Source organism: Myripristis murdjan, chromosome 17 (genome assembly GCF_902150065.1).
Source record: "Myripristis murdjan chromosome 17, fMyrMur1.1, whole genome shotgun sequence".
Lineage (NCBI taxonomy): Eukaryota > Metazoa > Chordata > Actinopteri > Holocentriformes > Holocentridae > Myripristis > Myripristis murdjan.
The window spans coordinates 8270876-8297336 of NC_043996.1; the positions used below are offsets into that span (position 1 = coordinate 8270876).

At 41.6% G+C, this 26461-nt stretch overlaps 1 protein-coding gene across 1 annotated transcript; it reads right to left on the bottom strand.

Annotated features, from left to right (window-relative positions):
* On the bottom strand, positions 1-26328 carry xrn1 (5'-3' exoribonuclease 1). The gene is made up of 41 exons (XM_030074421.1): positions 26116-26328; positions 24423-24655; positions 23218-23315; positions 22728-22837; positions 22383-22493; positions 21831-21916; positions 21490-21577; positions 20819-20987; positions 20625-20692; positions 19957-20094; positions 19632-19801; positions 19176-19265; positions 18402-18558; positions 17585-17704; positions 16522-16691; positions 16300-16417; positions 16111-16206; positions 15735-15838; positions 14927-15061; positions 14423-14585; positions 13875-13988; positions 12820-12918; positions 12588-12703; positions 11968-12114; positions 11625-11714; positions 10673-10808; positions 10242-10298; positions 9813-9945; positions 9498-9567; positions 9202-9382; positions 8998-9087; positions 8723-8803; positions 8269-8319; positions 7580-7660; positions 7272-7409; positions 6767-6902; positions 6020-6192; positions 5534-5647; positions 4759-4864; positions 4275-4456; positions 1-3964 (listed from the first exon to the last, which is right to left on the bottom strand). Exons 1-41 carry the CDS (start codon positions 26188-26190, stop codon positions 3611-3613), a joined length of 5148 nt encoding a protein of 1715 aa, XP_029930281.1. The 5' UTR covers positions 26191-26328; the 3' UTR covers positions 1-3610.
* Between the last annotated feature and the right edge of the window lie 133 nt (positions 26329-26461).

The following is a 26461-nucleotide window of genomic DNA, read 5'->3' on the forward strand; positions in this document are numbered from 1 at the left end:
TGATAACAAAAAGATTCACTTTATTAAATACAGCAAGTCCTTGTTTCATGGTGAGGAATTTCCAAGTTTGGTATCTTCATTTTCATTTTCAAAATACAACATATATACAACAGGTGTGCTTCAACTCCAAATACATTAAAACCCTCCCCTTATTACACCAAAGCCTAACCCTTGACTGCAGTCCCAGGGTTGGCGGTGGGGCATCAACCCTTACAAAACAAACAAACAAAAAAAAAAAAACTCCCTCACACCTCAAACACATTAAGTCCCTCAAAACCAGGACAAATTAAAAGTATTTTATTTGTTGTCTCTATAGCTGCTTACAGCACTGTAGCTTCCCCATGAACTATTATTCAAACAATACTTATTAAAATTGCTTTGCAAAGACAAGGCTGTCTCTAAAAAGAGTAGCTGTAAAATCCATAATTTGAAAAGGAAAAAAATAAAAATAAAATCAAGACATTTTGTATGCATGTTTGCTCATGAACATGAGTCCAGAGTAGATGTAGAAAAACTACGGAATTTAAAAAGGTCAGTCAACTTCACAAAACAGTCAAAGAGTCAGATTCCCAGAAGCATCTTGGAAACTGTTTGGTGGTCGAGTCCCATGAGTGCACCCGTGCACACACACACACACACACACATCCTTGACTGGGACAGCGGCAGTGGCATAATTGACCCGTCATGCTACAGTAGGTCCATGCAGATTGGATTTGGCTGTATATACACATAAAAGTACCGATTTTAACTTTTAACAGATTTTAACCTTTTTGGTACAAGGTGTGGCTATATATCAGTGGCTACTTTTCCTTAGTACTAAAGAAAAACAATTTAACTCAAATCCTTTGTTTTAAACTATGTTTCATGTGTACTACAGATATAAACACACACAAGGTCATCAAATTAAATGGGAATATAAGTCACAAATGTAAATCACACCAAAATACTACAAAAGAGCAGAATTCATGTACTTTTTTTTCCAGCCACAATGAAATGCTACGATCAATTTAATCCAAAATATTTGTTTGCATTTATGAGTTTGAAATCCCTTGTCAATTAAGAATGACCATAATTTGGCAACTGTAGATGAGAAGAACAATGGACCATAACATGAATCTTATAATTCATGTAGTGAGGGGTTAATTATGTGATAAATATGAACGCCTCCTATCTGCCCAAACAAAGAAGCCACAGCCGTGAAAAGAGCAAATGTTTTACAGCGTTAAAAGGCTTAGAGATAAAATGTTATTTTGTGCACGTGGGTCAAACTAGCCGCGCTCCAACGGGCCTCACTGGAGTAACAGCTAATGAGAGGATTAACTCAGTAGCAAGATGCTTTTGGAAAATCTGACTCTGGCAGTATATGAGTTTGTCTGGGTCCAAAAGAAAACTGACAGGATTAGTTTCTGGACTCCAGCATGATACAATCAAAAGGACTTCTTCACATGGTCCAGTTTGGATAAACAACAGCGAAAACAACTCACAAACCGTCTGGCAATTTCAAAACTTTACTGTCGCTGAAACCAGATTTTTGGTTATGTGCTGGTGTACAGTTGCTGTCTGACGGCTGTCTGTAAGTCTGCTGTGTTTGTGTGTGTGTGCGTGCGTGCGTACACAATTCCGAAAAATTTCATTTTTATCTGAATGCTTCCACGTAATGCTGCAATGTATGCATGTGGCGGTAATCTTTTCACTTTACAGGTGCCAGTAAAATAACTAATAAAAAGTATAAAGCCTCTCAAGGGAGTAATGAGTAGTAAGGGCTGAAACGAGTATTTGATAGGAAAATAAGGAAAAGTAAACAACGTGAAATGTTAATAACGGATAATACATGTTTGCCTGATTATCACCGCAGTTTCTGCCTCCAATGCAAACCCTACAGAGTCAAAGTACTTTGACTAGCATGGCTGGACTGCTGGCCAGATAGCGTTTCGAGATAAACAGCGAGCATCAGTATGTACAAGGGTAGCCATGATAGAAGGCCCTCTTTAGTTCCGTAAAATTGCTACACTTCCGCACCCGATTCACACCAGTCTTCTGACAGATCAAGGTCTAGGTTACAATTTCAACCGCAGTGCTTATCCAGGACTGATGTATGATGATGGCTTTCTACCATAGCTACACTTCCCTGAGCACCAATAGTCAAATTTTAATCCAAGAGGTTATCCAAAACATTGGTCTTTTTCCACAGTGAGCAGGCTGTCTGGGCAGCTCGGGCTACCTGGAATAACCCCCCCGGTATGTTGTTGGAAGAGCAGTATCACATCGACAATCAACACTCCACTGTCCTCAGCCTACACTGCCATCACTGTCCTGCTCCCAGCGTTCTGAGGAAGGCCACGCCAGCATCACAAACCAGTGAAACATCTCTCCTGTCCTTTAGCTGTTAATACACAGGCAGCATTTGGAAGCGGCATGGCTGGGGAGCACAGAAACAGACGTATTATAGAGCATAAAAACTACCTTCGGCTTTTATTTCTGATTACGGACGCTGCACGAAAACAGAAACAAAACTATGAATTTTAGAGGACCAAGATGAGATATGATTTTCAACTGTGAACTATCAATGAGGAGATTTAAAAAAAAAAAAAAAAAAAAAAAACAATTTCAGTTCCTCTGAACATGAAAAATGAGCAATTTCCTCCTCTGTGCTATATGTTCACTTCACCCAGCTGGTGGTGGCGAGTTGCTACAGTGTTGTTTCGCCTTGCGTTTTCTCTGAAATGCATATTGAGCAAGGGTGATGCAATTTTAAGAGGATGTTTCACTTCACTAGAACTTTAGCAGTATTCAACATACTTAACTCGTCGTGAGTTAAATGCACAGTGAAGCCGCTTTAGTGGGAAACAGAAAAGATGATGGTCTCTGAATATGCTTGCCTTGGGAAACTATTCTCATAGCCGAGTGCTCATGCAACTCATGGAATCAAGTATGTTAAACAGTGCAAAAATAATGTAATACAGTGATTTTTTTTATTTATTTTTTTTTACCTAAGTGTGCAAATTAGGTGAATGTATCCTCTCTGTGAGCTTTCAGAAAAGACAAGGAAGAAAATTAAGCTTAGGGGCCAAAGCTTGATCTGAGCATGCATCCTGGTCGGTTAACATTTGCATCCTACATGTAGCATCCTACATTAGAGGAAGGCAGTACTGCACCGTACTGGGCTCCAAGATGCCATCTATGAGCTTGAGAAGGCAACTTTCCAGAGCAGAAAACCAGGAAGCTGGAACAACTGAAAGCAGCTAAATTCAGACTGACTTGCACTGGAACAAATACAATCGTAAGACTGTCAAAGTGAAGCTGTCGAGTTTTTCTCACCGCTTCCTTCGCAGGTTTGAATTGGACTGCCTGGGATTTAAGTAAACGACAAAGCAACAGTGGGAAGGATTTTGTTTGCTCAGGTGTGCAACAGAAAAAAAAAAAAAAAAATCTGTGATGTTCAGTCTGTGCCCTTACAATGAACCGCAGCCTCCTCAGAGCTGGAGTTTGACAGAGAAAAGATGGTTTCACAACCGCTTAGGTTAGAGATGCTGAGTCAGGCCTTGGTAGAGCAGCATATAAACACACACACACGCACACACAAACAGGCACACACGCTCACATTAGCAGATCACTCAGTAACTTTAGCTGCTTCAAAGTTGACGGCCAGCTTTCTGTGTTTCCTCTTGGAGGCGGAGCCGGGCGTGTGGCCTGTTGCTGGGGCGTTTTGCCGGGGAGGCGTCTGGGGGGTTGATATCGTCGTGGTAACAGCGTCTGCAGGGCGGGGAGTGGACGGCGTGGAGCTGCTGTTGGCACCAGGGGGGTGCAACTGGTCAACTTTGCCAGTGGGTTGACTCTGAGCTTGTGATTGGCCAGAGGGCTGGTTCTGGGCTTTCTGTGATTGGTTCCTGGCCACAGTTTGAGCAGCACTATAGAACTCTCGGGTCTCCTGGCTCTTCTTGCTGGATACTCGCTTCTTAGTCACCTGTTAAGGTCAGAGCACAAGAGGCAATCTGAGTCACCATGGGAACAGACACTACAGCATATGAGAAGGGTATCTGTGCTGTGACACATGACAAAATGTGTGTCATGAGTTTTAGGGTGTGAATCCACGGGGTATACTTGACTCAAAGCTCTTAACATGAAGCCAATTCTATCAGGTAAATGAAATGGGACAGGAATGTGAATGTGTCCTTGATTCAGGCTATCAATTAAAAATGCTTCATAAGAATACACATAATAGGAAAGAATCGAAAAATTCAACAAATCCCACGCCCTTCCCTGTCTGTGCTTACCTGCAAGGGGATAAACTGGTTGTGTGAGCCGATGGGCAGTGTCGCTGATGTCTGAGGGCGGGCGGCGCCAGGGAAGGTTCCCACACCTCCATAGAACGGTTGGCTCTGGTGGTGATGGGGCGGCAGCGTCATACCCCACAGAGGGGCAGGGGCGTATGCCTGGGGGGGCAACAGCAGACCACCTGGTGGGGAAGAGAGTCTATTGATGAGAAAACATCTAGGAAAGCAAAGGGCAGGACGAGTCAGGTCTGAGATGCCTGAATCTTAAAGATACCCTGAAAGGCATCGCCACACAGGTGATCAACCCTGCGCCCTCCAGTTGGGGGGCAGTTTCACTAACCACTCTGCTGCCCCCTGCGGCTATCCTTTTACTGATCAAAATATGGCTACTTATTTGTTCCCTATAGGTGTTACTGTACCTGTCTTCCACAGCCTAAGAGACAGATCCAAATTATGTAAACGATTAATTATATGACAGACTGACCTGCTTGGTTGAAAACAGGAGGCATGGCTCCCACATGGGGGGGGCGCATCTGTCCCACTCCGGGATAGAGAGGAGGCGGGACGTGGAAGCCTGACCCTACTGAGTTCTACAGAAACACAAGAGGACAGACAACAGATAAAGAACACGTTCTATGTTTGCACGCTCATTAATAGTGTTTTAGTATTTAAGACACTCAAGTCTGAGCTCTTAAACCTGGATATAGCACTGCAGACACAACACTTTTTTGCTGTCTGTGAAAGCTCAGTTGTGGATGCAATTAATTGCTATTTAGTCAAAACACTGAAATATATCTTCATAAGTGTCTCCTACTTCTGGAGTGAAGAGTAAACTGAAGTGGGTATGTTGTAGAAGGTACTGATAAACCTGATTGCTTGGACAGCAGATGGCGCTACAATGACAAATTACTAAATTAATTCCCTCATAACCATGTAAATGCTGAGTTACATATCAGGCATAGGCAGAAATCTGCATACTTAACTACTCCTGAGACCTAACAAGTAGGTAAAATAAATCATATTAACTCAAATCCTATGTTTTAAACTATGTTTCATGTGTGCTACATATATAAACACACACAAGGTATTTTTTCCTGCATTTCGTCTGCCTCCTCATAAACACTTGGTTTAACTAAGTTTAGCTCATTCTGAGATGCCTACAACAAGCCTGAGAACTGACACATGTGAGCAACGTACTATTCTGTCATTGTTAAGACAAGCACACACCCACGCACACAAACAGTGTATGTGTGTTTTACCAGTCTTTGGAGGGCAAAGAAGGCAGCTTTCTCCTTGGCATCGTTTTCAGACTGGCACTGTGGGCCGTGCACCATCAACCCACTGGACAGCTTCACCTGGCATACTACTAGGCCCTGTGGAGACACACAGATAGTTATTTTGTGTGTGTTTGTGGAATTATAATCAAGGACTACATCAAATCTGGCATTTCACTGAACAATGCAGGGAAATATGACTTGGTTAGTGCATGTGTTTAGTGTGATTGCATGTTTGCTTAGAAAGAAAGAAGAAAAGGTTGTGATTACAAATTGAGCAAATACTAAGCTTACCAAAACAGACAATATTAGGTGAAAATGTATGAATGCAAATAATATTAATTTATAGCGTAACATCAGGGTGTGCCAAATGACAGCATAATAAGAAAGTGAAACAAAACTGCCTTAAATATGCATGAAAAATCTGCACCATAGCAATATATAAAACACACACAGCACTTTGTAACTTACCTGTCTGTTGCGTATGAAGCTGAACTCTGGCGGCGCCATGCCTAACCCAACACAGATGCGTGCCAGCTCTGACACCCCGCTGGGCATCACAGTGTTGGGGAGGTTGAGGGCAGTGGCCGATGGAGGTGGAGGCAACACGACCGCCTCATCCTGAGGAGTGTTCATCTTGGCCGCTGGAGGGAGAAAAGAGGATCAGAGATAGAAAAAAAAACAAAAAAACAAAAACTAATGCAGCTGTATGCAGAGAGGGGCATGGGAGGCTGCTTGGAGGCTCCTTTACATGACTGGGTGTGTAAGAGTGCTTTAGGTCAGATGTAATGACAAGACAAACATTTGTTAGAAAAGCAGTATTATTAGTGGCTTTTGTATTCTAGAAATCCACTAACCTTTGCTTTAAATTCTGGTCATTTGAATATTATCACATAGGCACAAATATTTTTTGACTTCTTTGAGTTCTGGGATCACTTTAGTCATTTTGCAAACATGCATTTATAATACAGACTAAGATTTTAAAAAGCTCTTCGCGCCAGTAGGTAACGTGCACTCCTAGGGGGAAATGATTCTGGAGGCTGACAGAAAATCAACCTGGTAAACGCACTGAAAAATGAAATACTGTAGGCATAGTTCTGAAGTAAAGTCTAGTTCCTTCCTTCGGAGTAAGTATGATTTTCTCATTAATTAATCATATTAGGACCAGATTCAATCAATTTGCCTGTTGTGTTGTAGTAGTTGAGTCAAGTTAGCTACCTAGTTTCTTGGAGGATCGTCTCCTATTCTGCTGCTGGCCTCTAGAGGGCGCAGACCCAGCCGGGTCCTGGGAGGAGGGACTTCCTCTTGCAGAGCTGTCTATCTTCAGCATCTCCTTCAGGACCAAGGTCCCCTTCTGCAGGAACAGCCAACAACCACAATCCAATCGTCAGCATTAGCCACTACAGTAACTACTGACACAATTGCTGAACTTCATGAAATAGTGTCAATGTTACATAGGTCTGTCTTGAGGATTTTAAGGAACTGAAAACTGTTCTGGATCTATTTTTGAGAGAGAGATGCCCGGAACATGTCAAAAGCCAGGACATGATAACCAAGATGCTGGATGACAAAATTTCTGACTTGTGGAAATGGTAGGGGCCTGAGCAAAATCTAGAAAGTTAACAACATTTACATGCATGCAAGAGACCAGATTATTGTGAAGCCAGGGTAAAATATGTGTCAAACCAACAGACAGAAAAAATTTCAACAGTAAAAGACTCACCATGGCAAAGGACTGCGGAGACAACGGCCCATTGGATTCGCTGGTGGGTTCCTGTAAAGGAGGGGGAGCAGAGGGGGTGTGCTGGCTGCCCTTGGAAATCTTCAGATTGGCAATCAGCTCCTCAAACTCAGCTGAAGCCTGAGAGTAAAGCGAGGACAAAAGCGAGAGTAAAAGAGAAAACAAAAGAGGCAGAAAGAAAACAGAAAAAAACAACTGTCAGCCAACAAGTACAAAATACAAATTGAGCACACAAACATATAAGAGGAAAAGAGGAGAAGAAAAGGAATGGGCATTCAGTGTGTGTTTACCTGGTTGGCTGTGTTCTGTGAAGGCAAATGGGGGCTGGCCTCATCATTTCTCTTCAACAGCCTGATGCCACCGCCTGAAGCCTGCATGATACACACCAACAGGGTTCCAACAAAGAGATCAAATTTAGGCACTGAACTGTGACCCTGACCTGTTAAACACTGTTCTTGTCAGTTGTTTTAAGTTTCAGCTGATTAACATTTTAATAATTTTAGTCCTGTTCTATTTATGTGTGCGTGTTTTAAATGTACATTACTTATTGGTTTGTTCAGCCTTTTGCCCAGTGACACTATTATAAACACAAGATAATAATAAAACATTACTGAGCATTTAGGACAATGCTAACTTTCATCCAGCTCTTCTGTTTAGATTGTGGCAACTTGAACGGTAGCAAAAAGACAAAACAAAAGACAGTGATGCCGAGCTCCTCTAAGTGGTGAGCTGAATATTTTTCAACAGTGCTCCTCCAAAAATGTAAGGTACCTTAGAGTGGAGAAAAATGAGGTGCCCAGCAAGTCAGGATGCTTCAGTCATACTGTTAACAAGCAGAAAAGGCTGCCCTGTGCTAAAAGTAAGTCCTGACTGATCAGGCCCCCAGTGTTACTGCTCAATACTGAGACCATAAGCAACTATGTGTGACTGTGAGAGAGTGTGTGTGTGTGTGTATGTGTAGTACTGTGTGTGTACTCACAGCTTTGTTGGAAGTTGCGTGCTGGTTCTTCCCCTGTTGGGCATGTCCTGCCTACAGTTGGTCAGACAACACAGAGGGTTTTACTCACACACAATAACATGTTGATCAGTGCATTCTGAGGGCTGGGTGAGAGCCTTGAGATGGGTAAGTGTAGAGTCACCCACATTCCACTGATTAATCATGATTAACACACAGGCCACACACAGCCCACGTGGAAGCACATGGCAAACATTGACTGCTACGTCATCACTTCCATGAGTAAACAGTTTCCATCAGTTTTTATCAATACACCAACTTATCCCCCCTAAGCCAAAACCTAAAACCTTTTTGGTAAATCCCAGTGTCTCCTGAGAGAATACACTGGCAATACAATTCAAATTCAAAATTTGCAGAAAAATAGATGGATTGAAGTCCTGCTAACGACTGCTACCAGATAAGACACACATACACTTACATTATTACGCCAGTGAGCGGGAGGTTTCTGAGGAGGACCAGAGTTCTGCAGAGACTGCCACCCATTGTTGACCTCCTCCTCCTTCGACGGGAGAGAAAGACACAAAAGGAGAAACAGCAGGAAAGAGAGAGAGTAAAGATTAAAAATTAAAAATAAAGGCATAAAAAACACAGAGCCTTAGTCAAGCCTTCACCATATTTAATGTAGTCAGAACTATGAAAGGTCACACAGTTTAAAAAGCTCGAGGGGTTGGATCCAGGTTACACTGTATTTACCCTGGTGTGCTGTTTGTGGCTGGGAGTCTTGCACGGAGAGTTCCTGTTGCCCTGGTAGTCTGACTTCAACCCACCCTGTTTGTGGTTATGCTGCAGACAGGTGGTGATGCACAGGAGAGGTGGTAAAGTGAAACAGGGGGTTAGATATAATGGCAGCGAATGGGAGAGAGATGTGTGTGTGGGGGGGGCTGCACTGCCTCTTACCTGCGTGGGTATGAATGGTGACCGTGGTGAGTGGTTGAGGCCGGTGAGCTGACGGTGCGCGCTGGAGGGCTGAGGCTTGACGATGGCAGTGAGTTTTTGGGAGCTGGGATCCATTCGGGCTCCGTGGGAAAGGTTGATGAGAGCGTAGGGAGGAAGGCGATAACCGCGATTCGGCGTGCACCTGAGGACATGGACAGACGGTAAGCCCATCAACACAGAATAAATCTTGCAGGACACGTGGACACATGGTTACTGCAGCAATGATAATCACAAACAATTAGTCTCTTGGTGATTACCTGATGGTGATCCCTCCTGCAAATTCTTCATCAAACACCACCTCATAGAGAACCTCTGCCTCACGCTCCGCTGAAGACACACACACACACACACACACACACACACACACACACAGGTTATTAATTGCAATGATTACTAGCACTGGTGAGCAGATTTCCTCATAACGGAGGTCTGTGCCTTATGTCTATTTACCATTCCTGCCACATACACACTGGCATGTTGCCCCCAGCTGAAGAATCCCCTTTCCATTTCCCATCGTAGATGTTTAACAGTGTTGACACGGATGAAATGATTCAAAACGTGCACATCCTTACCTCCTTTAATGCCAACAACAGTGCCTCTGAGACCCAGTGGGACCGAGAAGCTCTCCCTGATGTTGACAACTCGATCGAACAGATGATATTCTGCATCTGGGTCTGGAACCACACCCTGCTGCTGCTCCAGGGGCTGAACACACACACACACACACACACACACAGTATACTCCAGTCAACAAAGTCAACAAAGGTTCTGCTCATCACTTCACTGTGAATTTTGACAACTGATTTTAAGTTGTCCTGGTGTGATGGAATGATACTTTATACTGAAACAAACTGCACTCAGAGAGCACAGAAGGCATCAAGACAAAGTACAATTTGACGGCAAAGCCGGATCTGAAGCTATGCTACAGGGGAATCCAACCTTCACTCTTACCCAGAATAATTACAAACACGCTAACATGCGAGTAATCATAATGAACTCACCCTGAAGAGGAGATGAGGCTTGACGGTCACACGAACTTTCTTAGTGACCTTCTTCACCTGAGGGCGAGAGAGAGAAAGTTGTTTGGATGGGGTCAGCGAGTAGAAAAGGTAAAAAGGAAACCATGATAGACCTTTTTCACAGCAGCCATTTCAACACGAATAAGCAGGCAACCACAGGTGTTACTAAGGTTACGAAGGTACTGTTCCATTTAGGTCTAACAGAGCCAGAGTCCTGTTGGTGTTCATGCTGGTTCACTGGAAATATTCTGCTACACTGAAATGGAACAGAACATTCCCTACTGCCCATTAGTAGGACCTGGGTTTACCCTGCTAGTTCATGGTACGTTGGCTGATGTGAAAAATGTCTATTTCCTGTGTTGGTGACAGTGATAGTGCATGGTAGTGCATAACTGTGTGTGAATGGGCATTACTTTTGCTTTCTCCACTGCCTCCTCAATCTTCTCCACTATGCCGGAGTCCAACACTTGCAGGTCACATGACGTCCTGCCGATGGAGCTCACTGGGTGACTTTTCAACCATGAGGTGATTTCTGCAACCTTCTCCGCCCTGTGGGGTTACCATCAGTATAAGCACAGAGGTCAAAAACTCCCCCCCAGTTTAAAACAATTCAGCATGTACACTTTTCTTAAAAACTGAGCACAGAAAAAATTAAGAGTTCAAGAGAAGAAAAGGTGTGGCAAGATGAGGATTTGTAAGTGCATATCAACAATGACTACTTAAGTGAATGAAATCTTAGTCCATTAAGACGAGACAAAAGTAAAAGTAAAAGTAAGTAAGTAAGACAAAAGCCTGCCTTCTTTCCCTTTTCATCATTTTAATTCAGTCATCTCAACAACCAATAACCAACCCTGCTATTTTCAGTTATTTGAGTGCCACCTTGCCCATGCATACTAAGTGTAGAGGGTCTTTGTGTAGCCGAATATAAATAGAGCGATTTGGAGATAAATTGTCAGCTCCTCAGCTAATCATCACTTGGCTCATACTTCTGAAACAGTCAAGCAGGCCATATGGCGCATGATGAAAATGGAGAAGGAACAACAGGACAGACCTAATTTATTTCAAAAATAGCACCATCTTCAATATACCTCCCCACCTTTATGCCAAGCCCAGTGTGTAAGCATGAAAATACCACAAGAATTGCCAAATTGTCTTTCCAGGTCACTACAATACCAATTCATCATAGCGCTGCATCATGCGATGGTCTTTGCGCAACCAAAACTTAATGAAAACTGCGAGTAAACAAATATAGGGCCTCAAGTCTACAAAAATGTGCCAAAATTATTAATAATGTGTGTGTGAATATTGATGTACTGTGTAAGGTTAAGTGTACACAGTGTATGTGGATTTGTCTGTGTGCTTTACCCATTCTGGTCCACTCCGGGCCAGATGTCGTCCTCGTAGAAAACATCATCATGACTGTTTCTGGACACTGTGTCAAACACCTCAGAAAACCTATGAAACCACAATACACACACAAGGGTTCTTAATAGTACTATACTCTACTACTTTATTTTGTGGTTTTATATATTATTTTCACACGCACACTCACACACACACACACACACACAAGACAGTTCAACATGCACATAACTGAGCGGAACACACTAATTCAGCAGCTGAAGGCCCAGTGGCAGCTTGCAACAAGATGATGAGGGCACAGAAAAGGACTGATGTCGACACCACACACACTCGCAGAGCTGTTTACCTGTCCAGGTATTCTGCTAGTAACTCCTCCACGGCAGCAGAGTACAGCCACTCTTTATCAGTTCTCCTGGTGTAGCCAGGAACCTCTTCATTCTTCTTGTTAAATTTCAGGTTCAGGCCGACGTTCGCCTTCTGCTCCCCACAGGGACTGCAGGTGGAGGGGAGGAGAAGACAAGAGCAGAGAGAGACAGAGAAAGAGAGAAAGAAAGAGAGAGACACATGGACGGAATAAGAATTTGCTTCACAGCTTGGAGCAGCAGACCCAAGAGGATGGCTGTATGAGGCGATGATTGTGTCTGATGTGCGTGTATTGCATTACTAAATGTCTAAATTACAGTTTTGGTTCAAGGATGTAGGCTCTCATTCACTAAAACTGGGCTCAGTGACAATTTAAAAATGTAGGGGGAAGTTGATGGGAAGCTATGAGCAGAGAAGTGTGTTTTTCTGTCTGCACATCTCTAAAGAGCCATGTTAAGAATTGTTTTTTTTTTCTCCCCCAACTGATAAATCACAGTGTTTCTCCCTGGTGGCAATTTTTCTTTGTTGCATGAAGAACACAATAAAAGGTAGGAGTCAAAGTAAACCACTAGCCAGGAGCAGATTCTGAAAGGTTTCACTCACTTCTTCTTTGAGCCTCGGCCAATGAAGATGCTTCCTGAGAAGCGGGAGACAAGGTAGCTGGTGGTGCCAAGGCGAGATGCCAGAACATAGCCTGGACTGTACTTCACACAGTATTTCTGCAAAACACACGCATATACACACACGCAGAGAATCAGAAAAGCTCTATTGTGACTCACCAATGTGGCTGTGTGTGCATTGTGTGTGTGTGTGTGTGTGTGTGTGTGTGTCTTACATGCTGGTTCTGGATTAAGGCTTCTAGCTGTGGTTCATATGGCACACTGAAGACCACTCGCACCCGGCCCTCTTTGATGACATCATTAGACTCTTGTACCTGTGAAATTGCCAATATCAGACAAAAATAGTTATTTCTGCGGGAGAACATAATGAGAGGAGCTTATAAAACACCATGATGATACAAGACATTCATTTCATATAGGGGAAAGCAGGCAAAATTGCAGGCACAAGCTCCCTTCTGGCCAGCTTAGCATGAAGATTATACTGAAAAATAAGAAAATACTGATCCCTTCAGTTTTCAGATTATGTACTGTAGTGCTGGACTGATCTTTTTTTAGACTAATACCAACTCCAATATTTTTCTGATGAAAGATGTGCTGATACTTTGTGCCAAGATTCAGTTTCTTTAGTATCTTTGAAAATCACTATGCAAAAATAACAAGAAAACTACTACTGGAATTACATCTTAATGAAATCTGTGAGTAAATCAAATGAATGAAGAGACTATTGCAACATATTAAGACCAAAAAGACAGACATGAGTGAACTGGGGTTTATTTGACACAGTGCTAAGCAGCTATTATGGCGTTATAACTAACAAACGATTTATTGCCCAGCCCTACTTTCAGGTGGTAAATATTTCTGAATATGGTGATGGACCCTGATTTGCCCAACTTCTTAAATTCAGATTTTACCAAAAAGAAGTGCCCATAGTAAAGTGTAGTGGATTGATATGCTCATCTTAAACCCAAATTGAATGATTTTCATCACACCAGTCATTGCAAACTCAGATGTATCACACAGAGAGTATGTTTGTGCTGAGCGGGGAAACAAGCTGACTAAAAGCAACCCGCACCTCAGAAAACTGCAAAACACATCAATCATGGTGTCTGGACGTCCTCCAATAAGTTTGAGCGCACACACACTTTCAAGTTGCTGCTTTTAACCATCTAGTTGTTCCAACTGCTTTTCCTATATGACATAAATGCAGGACAATAGGGCAGTAGTTTGTCCATCCTGAAAAACCAACAAATGTATGGGACTGATACCATACCTCTCCCATGGCACCGTAGTAAGGGTTTCCAACCATGAAGACAGTGGTCGCCGGAGGAAACAGCTCTTCCAAAGTCTTAAAGCGAGTCAAAGATGAGTCAAAGGCCTTGATGTCCTGAGGAAGACAGAGACAGAAAATCTGAGTGTCCGAAAGAGACGGAGTGCAACAGCATCAGGAGGCAAAATGAAAAAAGCTGAAAACCGGAGATCAAGCCTATGTTAGTGTGTACTTTTGAGTGTGTGCACATTCAGTAAATTTACATGCACACAAGAAATCAGATTATTGGGAGTAATTGTATTGTACTGAGTGTTACTGCAGAGATCTAATCTAAGAGATTTAAGAGATCTAACTAATGAATAGGTGATAAAAGTAAAAGAACACAAAACACTTACAGGAAGTCAGAGACTATTAGTGAAATTGCAAGTTTATAAAAGTCAATTTAAACCATAATAGCAAACACCAGATTGTTTTAAATCTATGCTAGAGGACTGCTGCTCTCTGTGTGAGTGTGTGAGTGTGTGTGTGTATCACGATATGCATGCATCTACCTTAACCACGGTCTGGTAGAGGAAAGGCAGGACCTGTTTGGCCCACTGTTTCTCCAGTTGTACCACCCCGTTGGCTTTGGGGACGTATTTCTTCCCCATCAGCAATTGACCGTACAAAACCACCGCTGTTTCATTCACCATGATGGCCTTCCGCTTCAAGAAACTACGATAGAGAATAAGCAGAATAATAAACATTGGTAATAAATGTTTAGAGGCTATGCTTGACCATGACTTCAAAAACTGAACAGTAGCTAGACAAAGCATGTTGCTAAGCCACACGAGTATGAATGGTATGATTGTGGATTGGTGCATTAATATTTCAATTTAACTGTTAAGTGGTCACTCGTATTTGTTTGCTCAATGACTTCAAATGTCACTCAGTCTCATAACCTTGACCTACAACAATAAATGTTGTATAAAATATATTTTGTGGTCACATATTAAAAAAGAAATAGCTGATTCATAAAACAGATCTCTATCTTCCTGCCTGTCATTGTGCCTTACTGTTCAGAGGTTGCCTGGACGTCTTTCAGCCATTCCTTCTGCTCCTTGTCAGACAGGTAGGTGACCTTGGTGGGAGGAGGAGTGGACGACCTGGCATACAACTTCTGGGCACCTGGGGGCTCATCCAGGAAAAACCTGCAGAATCAGATCAAAACCTTCATTGGCATTTACTGTCTTCCCCCTACTGTGCTCCTTATTTGCTATTTACTCCTCATGTTCATTGGTCAAAGTATAAACAAACAAACAACTTTATTATTCTGGACAGGAAACAGCTACAGCTCTGAGGAAAACTTCAAGAATCTGCAAATGTTTTTTAATTATTTGGTTTAAGACTAAGATATCTCCACATTAAAAATAATGGTTCACTTTAGTAACAAAAATTGATTTTTCTCTCTAATGATCCATTGTTTTACACTGTGCTTTACAAGATGCAAGATCCTTCTAGCAATGAATCAAATGTAAAATATATTCATTTATGCTACTGTGAACTACAATTACCCAGCAGTCAATTTGTGATGAAACTCTTAAAATGTTGTTAGTGACTGTGACACTGAGAAATTTTCACTGCATCTTTGATTCACTGATGAAATGCTTTCATTACAAAAACATCACAGTAAAAAGCTAAACAATTAATCTTAGTTTATGCATAATGAATACATCAACAGAACAAATCCAAAGAACAAAATATTACATCTGTACTGCAGATTCATTCATTCAAAACAAATGGACACCAATCAGTATGTTACACATTCAAGACATTTAGTGCCATGCTGGCCAAAGGCTCATAATCTCCTGTTCTGATTCTTACTTTGTCTCTCCGTCTGACACTGCAATGATACGAGCTTCCTCTAGGTGGGGCCAGTTGACAAACACAGATGTCCCCAGTACCAGTGCTGCAACGTCTTCACACACCTACAGACACCAGCAGATAGAGACAGACAAAAAGGACACATTAAAGCAGACTGTCATTTTTAGAATGGCAATGATTTCAATGTGTGATTCATTGAGCTGTGTTGCAACGAACCAGAACCAACACACACACACACACACACACACACACACACACACACACACACACACACACACACACACACACACACACACACACACACACACACACACACACACACACACACACACACACACACACACACACACACACACACACACACACACACCCTCACCGGCTCTTCCTCCTGGCCAGAGAGGATCTCCAGCATCATGTTCTCTCCTCTGCTGCTCTGCTGGAACACAACCACGCCACTCTTCTTCTTAAAGAACTGCAGAGAGAGGGAATCAGTGTTGGTATTGGAAACATTTCCTTTTGAAACAAAAAAGATACGGTACATGCACACCCAGAGCCCCCTCTCTACCTTGTGTCTGATGTGTTGCAGAGTGGGGAAGCCGCAGAAGTACAGTGCTGAGCGGTCAATGCGGCGGCCAACATGGTTCAGAGACACATGCCAAGCATCCATAGGAACCAGAGTTTGCCTGGAACAGCCAACCAACCACAAGACAGTACAATTAACTTATGCCTCTATGTGAGGCAGACCCATTAACTTTATGTTAAGTGTGTATCTGGGCTGTGTGTGTACCTGACATGGCAGTGTGTGATGTTAGGGAACAGCTGAGGGAGGGAAGAGTTGTATGTGAAGTCCACATCAGGGTCGTGTGTGTAGACGGCACACTCTGTGTGACGGTTTCTGGCCTTCTCTGCTTTAGTCATCTTATCATTGAAGGGCGCCATGGCTGCCAGTAAGCATCTCTGTTAAATATATGCATACAAACACATGCATAAACTTGTTACCATACATTAAATGAATGTTAAACTTTTTTTTTCCAATACAACTGAAATACAAATTAGGAAGAATGATGGATTTCTGAAAACTCTCAAAAGAGCTAGTCCTATTATCAGCAAAGAATAAAATTGGGCCGTCTTAATTTAACCTTCTTACGTTTGCATTATGTACTGGTGTCATTCTGTTCATTGTAAGGCTGAACAATTAAGTAATATATTATCAAAACTGCACTATGGTCAAGTGCCATAAGCAAATCACTGAAGCTGCACTTTTTTGGTGAGGAAAAAATGTGAGATAAACTTATATATATATATATATATATATATATACACATATATATATACATATATAAGTATCGTTATAAGTATTATAACGATACAGAGATCCTACAGAGCCCTGACCTACAAATCATATTCTGTACACATATGAAATCATGTTTGTTTGGTCCAGACCCCAGTAATAACAAAATCAAATTGTTATCATTTGGATAGTAAGAATGAAACTGAAAAATGAAAATAATGACAGAGGAATTATCATTCTAACTAAAACCACATATCACATCACAATCACAATTATCTGCCAAAATTATTGATCTTTTTTTAAGATGTTGTTCATTATATATTTTGTTTGTTGGTGATTTCCATAAGCCCTCACTGAATTCTATATATTGAGCTTATCAGTCCACCATAAATACTGGCTATAAATGTTGACATCTCTATGCTCTCTGAAGCAGACCATTCATTATTGAGAAACAGTTCAAACTACGTAGGTAGCTCAAGTTTAACAAGCTTTTTAACTACTTTTCTCCTGTGTGTGTGTGTGTGTGTGTGTGTGTGTGCGTGTGTGTGTGTGTGTGTACCTCATCTATGAAGGGAATAAGCACCACTGCCTCCCATTCCTGCTGTTTGCCATTGAGGTCCGTTTTAAAGTCAAGAGGGTAGTACTCAATAATGGGTGAACTTTCACTGGTCATCAGGTGCTGAAACAACAAAAACAATGATTTTTGTTATTATTTCTTGTTAATGTCATGCAAATTACCAAATGTCTAAATTTACTGGTGTTTTCTACATGTCGACAAATTTGTAATTTTCGCACCAAATCATTGATACATTGTAAAATGTCACAAAATACATGGCAGTTATGGGGGGGAAATTTGGACAAGAGGCATCCCATGAGTGCTGATATACAGTACAGCAGCACTCCGGCACTTTACTATCACTCCACTTCACTAATGTTCACTAGTAACTGTTAATTGTATCAACTAGTGGGATCAACATTGCAATAAACTTTGCACTTCAACGAAACAAAGATGGACACCTTTCTAAAAATAACTGGGACTAAATAGTGAGTGCTAGTCAGAGGACGGCACTGGGAGGAAAGATGTCTGGATACAAACAGCTGCTTTCTTCGTTTTTTTACCCTTGTAGACTGGCAACACTGCCTCCAGGGCTGTGGTTTTGATTATGGTTAAGATGAGGGTCAGAAGGTGCTGCTTTAAAGGCAGTTTTCGGTCATATAAAACCAATGCCACACAAGAGAGAGTGCTGTTACACTGTATATCAGTACGGCTGTGATTCGGTCGAAGGCACAAAGCCGCAGTTGGAGTTTTTGTGCAAAACTGCATATATATACACAGTATGTGTATATTTGCACAAGTGTTTGCATGTGTGTGTTACCCTGTAACACTCAGGCAGCAGGTCCTTGCTGGCAGCGGGAAGGACTCCCAATAGCTGTTCGAAAGGCATAAAGGGTTGGGCAAGGTCAAAGGTCAGCTTTAACCCAGAGATGTTCCTGATGTCAGACAGGAAGGGAGCGTAGTGGTAGGGGTAGTACCTGGAGAAACATGCAGAGGTCATTATAAAGAGTATATCACTGCCTGAATATATGCTAGCATTGTTAAGAAACATTATCTAAATTGATTTGTGTACTTTTTCATTACTTTGGCAAAATGAAAGAAGAAAGCAGCAGAGAAGAAAAAACAACAGGGCACCACCACAGACTTAAGGTGAAATTTCATCACGTTTCCATTACTTTCCATAACTAAGTAGCAATGCCTCCATTACTTAAACATTGTGCTCCATCCTGCTTTGTTAATGCTGGCTTTCATCAAGTTTTAACATTGTGTACAGTCTAGCTCCCGCTACAGCTGGGCTCAATGTGGAGAAAACACCTACAATATGTAGCTAAGTGTGTGCTTGTTACTTGATAACCTGATGACTGCTGAAGTAACACACTTAATTACCCCCTGACCATTTTAATCTGCGAAATTCCATGACTTCACCATACAATTGATTAAATTCCCTGACATTCCTGTCTGGAATACACCTCTCAAACTTTGCTTGACCTGTGGGGAATCTTAGAAATAAGGGAAAAGAAGAAAAAAAGGGAAACAAAGAGCAGAGTAAAGTAAAGCAAAGAAAATGGAAAGTAAAGTGGAAGGAAGTTCTAACCAGCTCCAGGATTGGACCCCATGGTAGTAGTAGTGAAGAATCCACTGGATGCCTTCCACGTAACACTTGGCCTGGTTGGCTAGAAACTCACTACATGTTGAAAAAAAAAAAAAACGGATTAATTGCAAGGATGAACAATTAAATGAGAATAGTGAAGTGATTTGGGATGATAACAACACGAACATAGGATGACCACACAAGTATGACATGGTCAGGATATCCATCAATAACAACAGACCTTTTTCACCACATCAACATTCTGCTCCATTTAGGTCTAACAGAGCCAGGGTGTTTTGAGCTGACATATTGTGTTGGCATTACAGTTTACTGCATAACCTGCCTTTTTTACTAGCACGGACTGTTGCCCTCTGAGCCAGTTTTTGTACTTTAGACTGTGTGCGTGTGTGTGTGTGTGTGTGTGTGTGTGTGTGTGTGTGTATTTCTATGCACACTTACTCAGACACCACATCCACACCCATCTTGGTCATGTAGTACGTGCGCTTATACTGCCTGAACTCAGTCTCAAACATGTCATCTTCCTCTTCCTCCTCTTCTACCACAGCTCCCTTTCCTGCTCCTGCCTCCTTATCTGATGAAGCAAGGGCTGCCAGGTAGAGGGCGGACTCCTGTACACAAACAAACACACACACATCAGCTCATACAAGTTATTATATGCAAGAATGAATGTGCATGAAAAAAAGAGTACATGAAGAACCTTGTGTGTGTGTGTGTGTGTGTGTGTGTGTGTGTGTGTGTGTGTGTGTGTGTGTGTGTAACCCACCTCCTTCTTCTTGCTGTGCTTGCTGACAGCTTCTTTCTCTGCAGCCAACCCAGCAGCCTCGTTCAGATACTTGTTCCCGACTTTACTCTCAAACCATTTCAGGTCCACAAACACCTCGCTGAAATGTTCCCTGTCAAACTGGAGAGAGAGAAAAAAATGAAAAAGAGGGGTATATCCACAGGTTATCATAAACTGTTATTGTTATCACTGATACCGTTTTTTGTTTTCCTGGTGAGTCAACATGTTAATTTCATATAAATGACAAGTTTGCTGCTCTCTATTGCCAACTGATTAAAGCAATAATGACTCAATCTTTAGGTCATGCAAAAATACTAACACCACCAAAATTAAGAAAAACAAATGAAAGTAAAATCGCCTGTGAGTTATTTTCACATGCATAATTGTAATATTCTATTTTATATATTTTTTTTTTAAATCATCAACAGTTTGACCAATGAAGATGCATGTTTCTCTGTTTGTAAAATGTAGAGTCTTGTTAAAAAAAAAGTTACAAAAAACATGAGAAAGTGCACAAAGTTGTGTAAATCAGTGTAAATCACGCATAGATTGGCCGCTATATACAATAAACAGCTTTAAAAACATCTTCCTCTAGAGCATTTTATTGTTAAAACATAAAATAAAATAAAAATTCACATGGTTTGCCTCACCTCAGAAAGTTTCTCCAGGTACTTCTCAAAGTTATAGAGGTTGAGGTGACCATTTTCGTTCAGATAGCCTGAATCAGAACACAAGAGTTAGTTTCATGTATCAAATATTTTAGATAAATTGACTTTAATCATTGTGGAATGGGCAGGACAATGCTATTTGTGTGTGTGTGTGTGTGTGTGTGTGTGTGTATTACCTCCCAGTTTGGGCAGTATGCTGATATAGGTCTTGTACAGCAGCGGCAGAGCATCGTGGTTGATATGAAGATGAGGAAGATGAGGGATGAAATCGTTTCCCACCAGGAAGCCCATCAGAATCCAGTCATCTATAATTCGCTCCAAGTCATACTCAAAACCAACCTGATTCTGGAAAATATACGCCTAATTAGGATAAGGACGCCAAGAAATGCACTGCAATTTGCTTAAGACACACTCCCGACTAGTTTTATTCTGTAAACGTAAATAATCATGCAAACAACATCATGCAAAAACAGAATTCTGCCAAGTGTTGCATACACAACCAATCATTTTTTGAGACCCAAGGTGGTGACACATTCTGTCTGAACTTTATTACATTAAGAGAAAACCTGCTGTTTAAACCTGTGTGATCTAGAACAGAGGGAGACCACCATCAAGAAGACCACCACTGGGTCTGTATTATGTTTCCAGGAGCTTAATGTCTTAAAAATTTCCACAACTCATCCAAAATTCTGAGGAAATCATTTAAAAAAAAAAAAAAAACATCCCCGGCCTGGAAATCACATTCATTTTAATTCCAGAATTTTTTTAGGGTTTAACCAGGCCATGGAAATGCTCTCTTGTTTTTTTTCCCATATTCTGTGTGAGTGTGTGTGTGTATATTTCTCACCCTGAGTTCAGAGAACTCGTAGTCAATGTACTCCCTCATCAGAGACAAGTGCAGCAAATGGAAAGTTGTCTCCTCTGGAGCTGTTATCCTAGGGGACAAGAAAAAAAGAACAGAGGAGGATAATAAATAATAAATAAATAATAGAATAGAAAGGACAAGGGAGTATGGAGTTCAGCACAAAGAGTAAAGAGACTGATGGGGACAGAAAACAGAATAAAGAGGAATAGACAAGTCAATAACAATGGAAAAAATGCAAAAAGATATGCAAGCGCAGAGGATGGTGAAAACTTTGCAGGGTGGCAACAGAGGACACGTCGGCCTCTCTGAAACACAACACGGACCTCTTCTGGGATTTCTTTCCTCCGAAGCGGACCTCTTCTCTAAGCAGGGAGAAGTGTGGCTCGTGGCTGGTCAGACCCAACATGATCTATGACACAAAGATGGAGAGAGAGACAGTATGAGCGTGTGATAATACACACAGACCAGCTGGTATGGTAAACATCAGAGTGTTGTGTGCAGTTTACTGACAACAGTTTTCAAACAGTTATCTCTAGCAGCCATGTGGTGCTGCCAACATGTGACGCTGTCTAGTGCAGCTTGAAAATGTAAGAATATAAAATATAAATCTTCATATGAGGAGGTGGCACAGGAAGCAGCAGCACAACGCAGCCAAATGGGCCAAAAGCAGCGCACCCTGAGGGAGGCTCTGGCAAATGTCAGCTGTGTTGAGGCTCTAAATACATTTTAAATCACTCTGAGCATGATTTCTGTCCTTGAGATTTTAAAGATCAAAGTTAATTCAAATCAGAAACAAACAGCATCTTCAAAAAGCAATCAATTATGTCTGCTCTACCCTCCACACACACAAACACTCACACACACAGAGTCCCTACCAGGTCAGCATCCAGCCCGTAGAGACAATGGCGGGTGTTGGGGTCATGACCCGGCTTGGCATTCTCAGAACGAATAAATTCCATGATCTTATGCTCTCCCTCACCTGGTGTCTGCAAAATAAGTCAACCAAACACAGAGACACACTTAGCACAATTATGGTGCCATACAGCGGCCTTCCATCACACAATAATCAGATATGCATCCACAACTGTCAATATCCGCTGGAAAAGAAACACAGCTACTAGAGCAATACTTAAGTGCCAATATGACTGCCACTAAAACTGCAGTGGGCAAATCAGCAGCTGCACACACACACACACACACACACACACACACACACACACCTCATGGCCAGACAGAAAGACTCTGACGCCCTGCCATGTCCTGTCGGTGGAGATCTTGTTGTGGACAAAATACTTGAGCTGCTCCTGGAGTTTAGCCATGAAGTCGGTACCTGCAGGAGAGGCAGGCATGTGTCGCATCAGGCATGTGTCGTCTAATATACATATGCATTTACAGCTAACATGCCAGCACTGTAGATATTGTAGTATTTGATTTTGTCCATATTACCCAGACCAAGGAACTAGGTTAGTGGAGTTCATGTAAAAAGCATACAGAACTGGTGAATTACAGTGATCAAAATTATTTTTCATTTCCCAAGTCAAAAGTCACCCTGAATGTATTATACTTTTTCAGGTCTGTTTTACTTTTTGCTCGGAATATTTTCACTGATTATAATAAAAGAAAAAAAAAACTGTCACCTTAGTCACTTTTGCTGACTTATGATATGTGTTGTTAATTCTGTGAACTGGTTTAGACTCAGAGCATCCCTACCAGGAGTAATGCAGTTGGAGTCAAAGCGAGCCTCTGTGGGAAGCACCTCTCCCTTTTCCAGTGCTTTCTTTATCTTATCCTCTGCTTCTTTGGCTGACCTATGGACACACACAAACAAACATTACCACTGAGACTGAGTCATAGTAACAATGTATGCACCCACTCATGGTACTATGAGGTTGATTTTATACCATCCCTATACCAACAAGTTTCATTTGTGCTTTTAAAAAGGGACATACCAGTGATTTTGCATGTTTAGTGTAACATCAATAAAATGTATAAATTTCATATTTCTGCTAATCTTTTCCCAAAGCAAGCAGTCATGTTTTAGAACTCCCGTATCATGTCCCTACCCTTTATCCAGCCACTGGTTTTCATTCATTCCACTACGATATGAAAATGTACTTTCAGAGACTTAAAACTTTCTTCACAGCAGTATTCCATCACCGTAATAAAGTTGTCCACATTAGTTTTCCTAAAAGCAGCAGCACTGTTGTGTTTTGGTGACTTGAAATTGGGCAGAGTGAAACAGTCCCTCCGCCAGGGAAAATAGTCCAAACGGATAAGTTTGCATTACCCTGCCAATTATCAGTTCTGTGGTTTATGAACAGTGACGACTTTCTTAGCCGCAGAAGCAGAACATTATAATGTGGGTGGTTCATCTAAAAATTCCTATTTGAAAAATGAGGAATTTTGATTACATGCTGTGAAATCTTTAGGACTCTGCATGATTTGAAAAATGTTTTGTTGCAGTGTAAAATCTGAGTTAACTGTCACTGGTATGGTCCTTTAAAGCCTTTCATGTGTTTGTCACTTGAAAAAAAAAAAGGAAATTAACAGTAGACTGAGAGAATTAGGTATCCATCATGCTGCTGATTATTCACTACAAAAACAGATCAATCACAAACTGACACGTTTTAAGACCTCTAAAATAGAAATTAGGACTTCAACAGTATTTCATGACCTTTGAGGCATTGGATTTATAAATGCAGAACATGTTCAGACTTTTTCAGGAGCTGAACACTGTTTGGATAAAAAGTTACAAATTATCTTCCTACTCTTGGTGTCAATGCCCCCCTTACATCTAAGCTCTCTTCCTCGATGTCTAATAAAGGACGGGTGTGACCTCATCCACAACCAAAAAGGAAAACCATGCCCAACCTCCATCCCTTCCAGCCTGTCTCCCTCAGTTCATTCATCTCTACCTGAATCTCCTTCCTCTTTGCTGGTTCATCTTTGCCCTCGGTGCCACACCGTCCACAGCCATGAAGAAAACCTTGCGTGGCTTGATGATCCTGAAGAGCACCTCCAGGTAGTGGAAGATGTCTGCAAAAATCTTCTCCTCAGAGATGCGAAAGTGGACATCCTCGTCGTTGGGATGGGAACACTGGTGGATGATGCCATTCATGTCCAGGTAGAGGTTGTCAAACTCAGGGATCTGAAAATCAAAGGCAAAAAAGAAGAGGGATAGGAAGTTGTTTTGAGGTCATCAAAGGTGAAGCATGACTTTATCTGAAAAAATAACAGGAGTCTGTCCCAAAGTCTGAACATATGGCATAATAACGAACAAAGCAAAAACAGATATGAGAGAGGAAGTGAAACAGTAAAAATGCCATTACTTTTCTGACTTCTCCTTTTAAACTAAGAGCACTTCCATGACCTCAACATTTTGTTTTAAATGTCCTTGACTCACCCAGACAAATTATTAAATGTTCTGGTTTATTTCATATCTTGTCTTGAATACATCACAGTGATTCATTTCAACAATAATAGGAATAGTTATGTATTTCCATCATGCACCTTGGTTGATGGCACAGGTTTAGTCAAACAAAGGAAAGCTGACTGCTTTCCTTTGCTTTGCTTTCTTTCTGAAGTAAGGTTACTGTTACTTGGAGGGGGGGCGATTGTGATGATCAATATTTACAATCATCAAAAAAAAAAAAAAAAAAAAAAAAAAAAAAAAACTCTCCTCTGCTTTCAGGTCCTCACCTAACACAAACATCCCTGTAGTAGTGAACCAATGATAGTTAATGTGAATTTTGATGTTTAAGACAGAATGGGTGTGGGGGGTTGTTTTATTTAAAGTGTTATTTATGTGACCCGACACATAAACTTGGGTAACATTTTTTTTTTTTAGAATAATTTTCTGGAGGTTTAAATTACTGGGGTCAATTGAGCCTAACTGGTAGAAAAAGGTCAGTAAATGTGAAGGTAACAGGAGTGTTAAGTAAGGTGTCTCCTAGTAGCTTATGCAACGAGGGTGTAACTGAGTGAGGGCCAGCTGATGAAACTGCTGTTTAGGCAATGACATGCAATCTTACCACCTGCACTCAGAAACTAGGCCACTGAAACCAAGTCCTGAGCCGCTGGGGTCAGTCATGTCACCCCATTCCGCCTCGGTCTAAAACTGGTCATCTAGCCAGCTGTTGCTTTTCCACTGACATTCATTTAAAACTCACAAGGAGCTAGCTGTTGAATAAGAGAATTAACAGACCATGACTGTGAAGTAACTTAGCTTTCTATTCATGTCTGTGAGGGTAAAGTTGGCCGTGAGAGGTTAATTGTTGTTGAGAATGTTCTTGCCCAACAAAGCCCAAAACAACGAGAATTAACTACTGGATTCGTTTTAGCTAACTGCCATGGTAACGTTAGTGTTATATACACTATCGTGACGGTGGAAGTTACCATTACGATTTCGTCAGTGTGTGGCTGTGTGGTGAATGAACTCAAACGTCTTTGGTTACAAAAGAGTTTGTGTCGGGCACTAGTTACGTGAAGTAAAACTCCCCGTCTGGCCCGCTATATATTTAGCTTGCGGATAGCTAGCAGCTCGCTAAGCTAATGCTAAAGCTCTCAGTCAAACGGATGAGTGCGGCTAACGGTAGACCGCTTTCCTACCTGATGTTCCTTGACAACTTCACTCAGGCAGGGATATCGCTCTGAAATCCAGCGGTAAAATTTCGGCACTCCCATCTTCACAGCAAAACTTTCGGCCTTATGGATCAAATTAGAACGAAATTTAAAAAGGCAATAGATGTTTACGTGACATGAGAAGTTGCTTTTAGCTGCGGAGTCCGGTTTTGTTTCCAGCGGCCGCTAACTAGGTGCTTGTCCCTGGTCCGCTCGCTAAAAGAGTCCGCCGCCGCCCGGAAGATCAAAAGGAGGAGTGGACTGAGATAAACATAGCTGTATGTAAACAAAACAAAATGCCCCCAGGGTTGAAGCACGTCATGAGCCAGCTCAA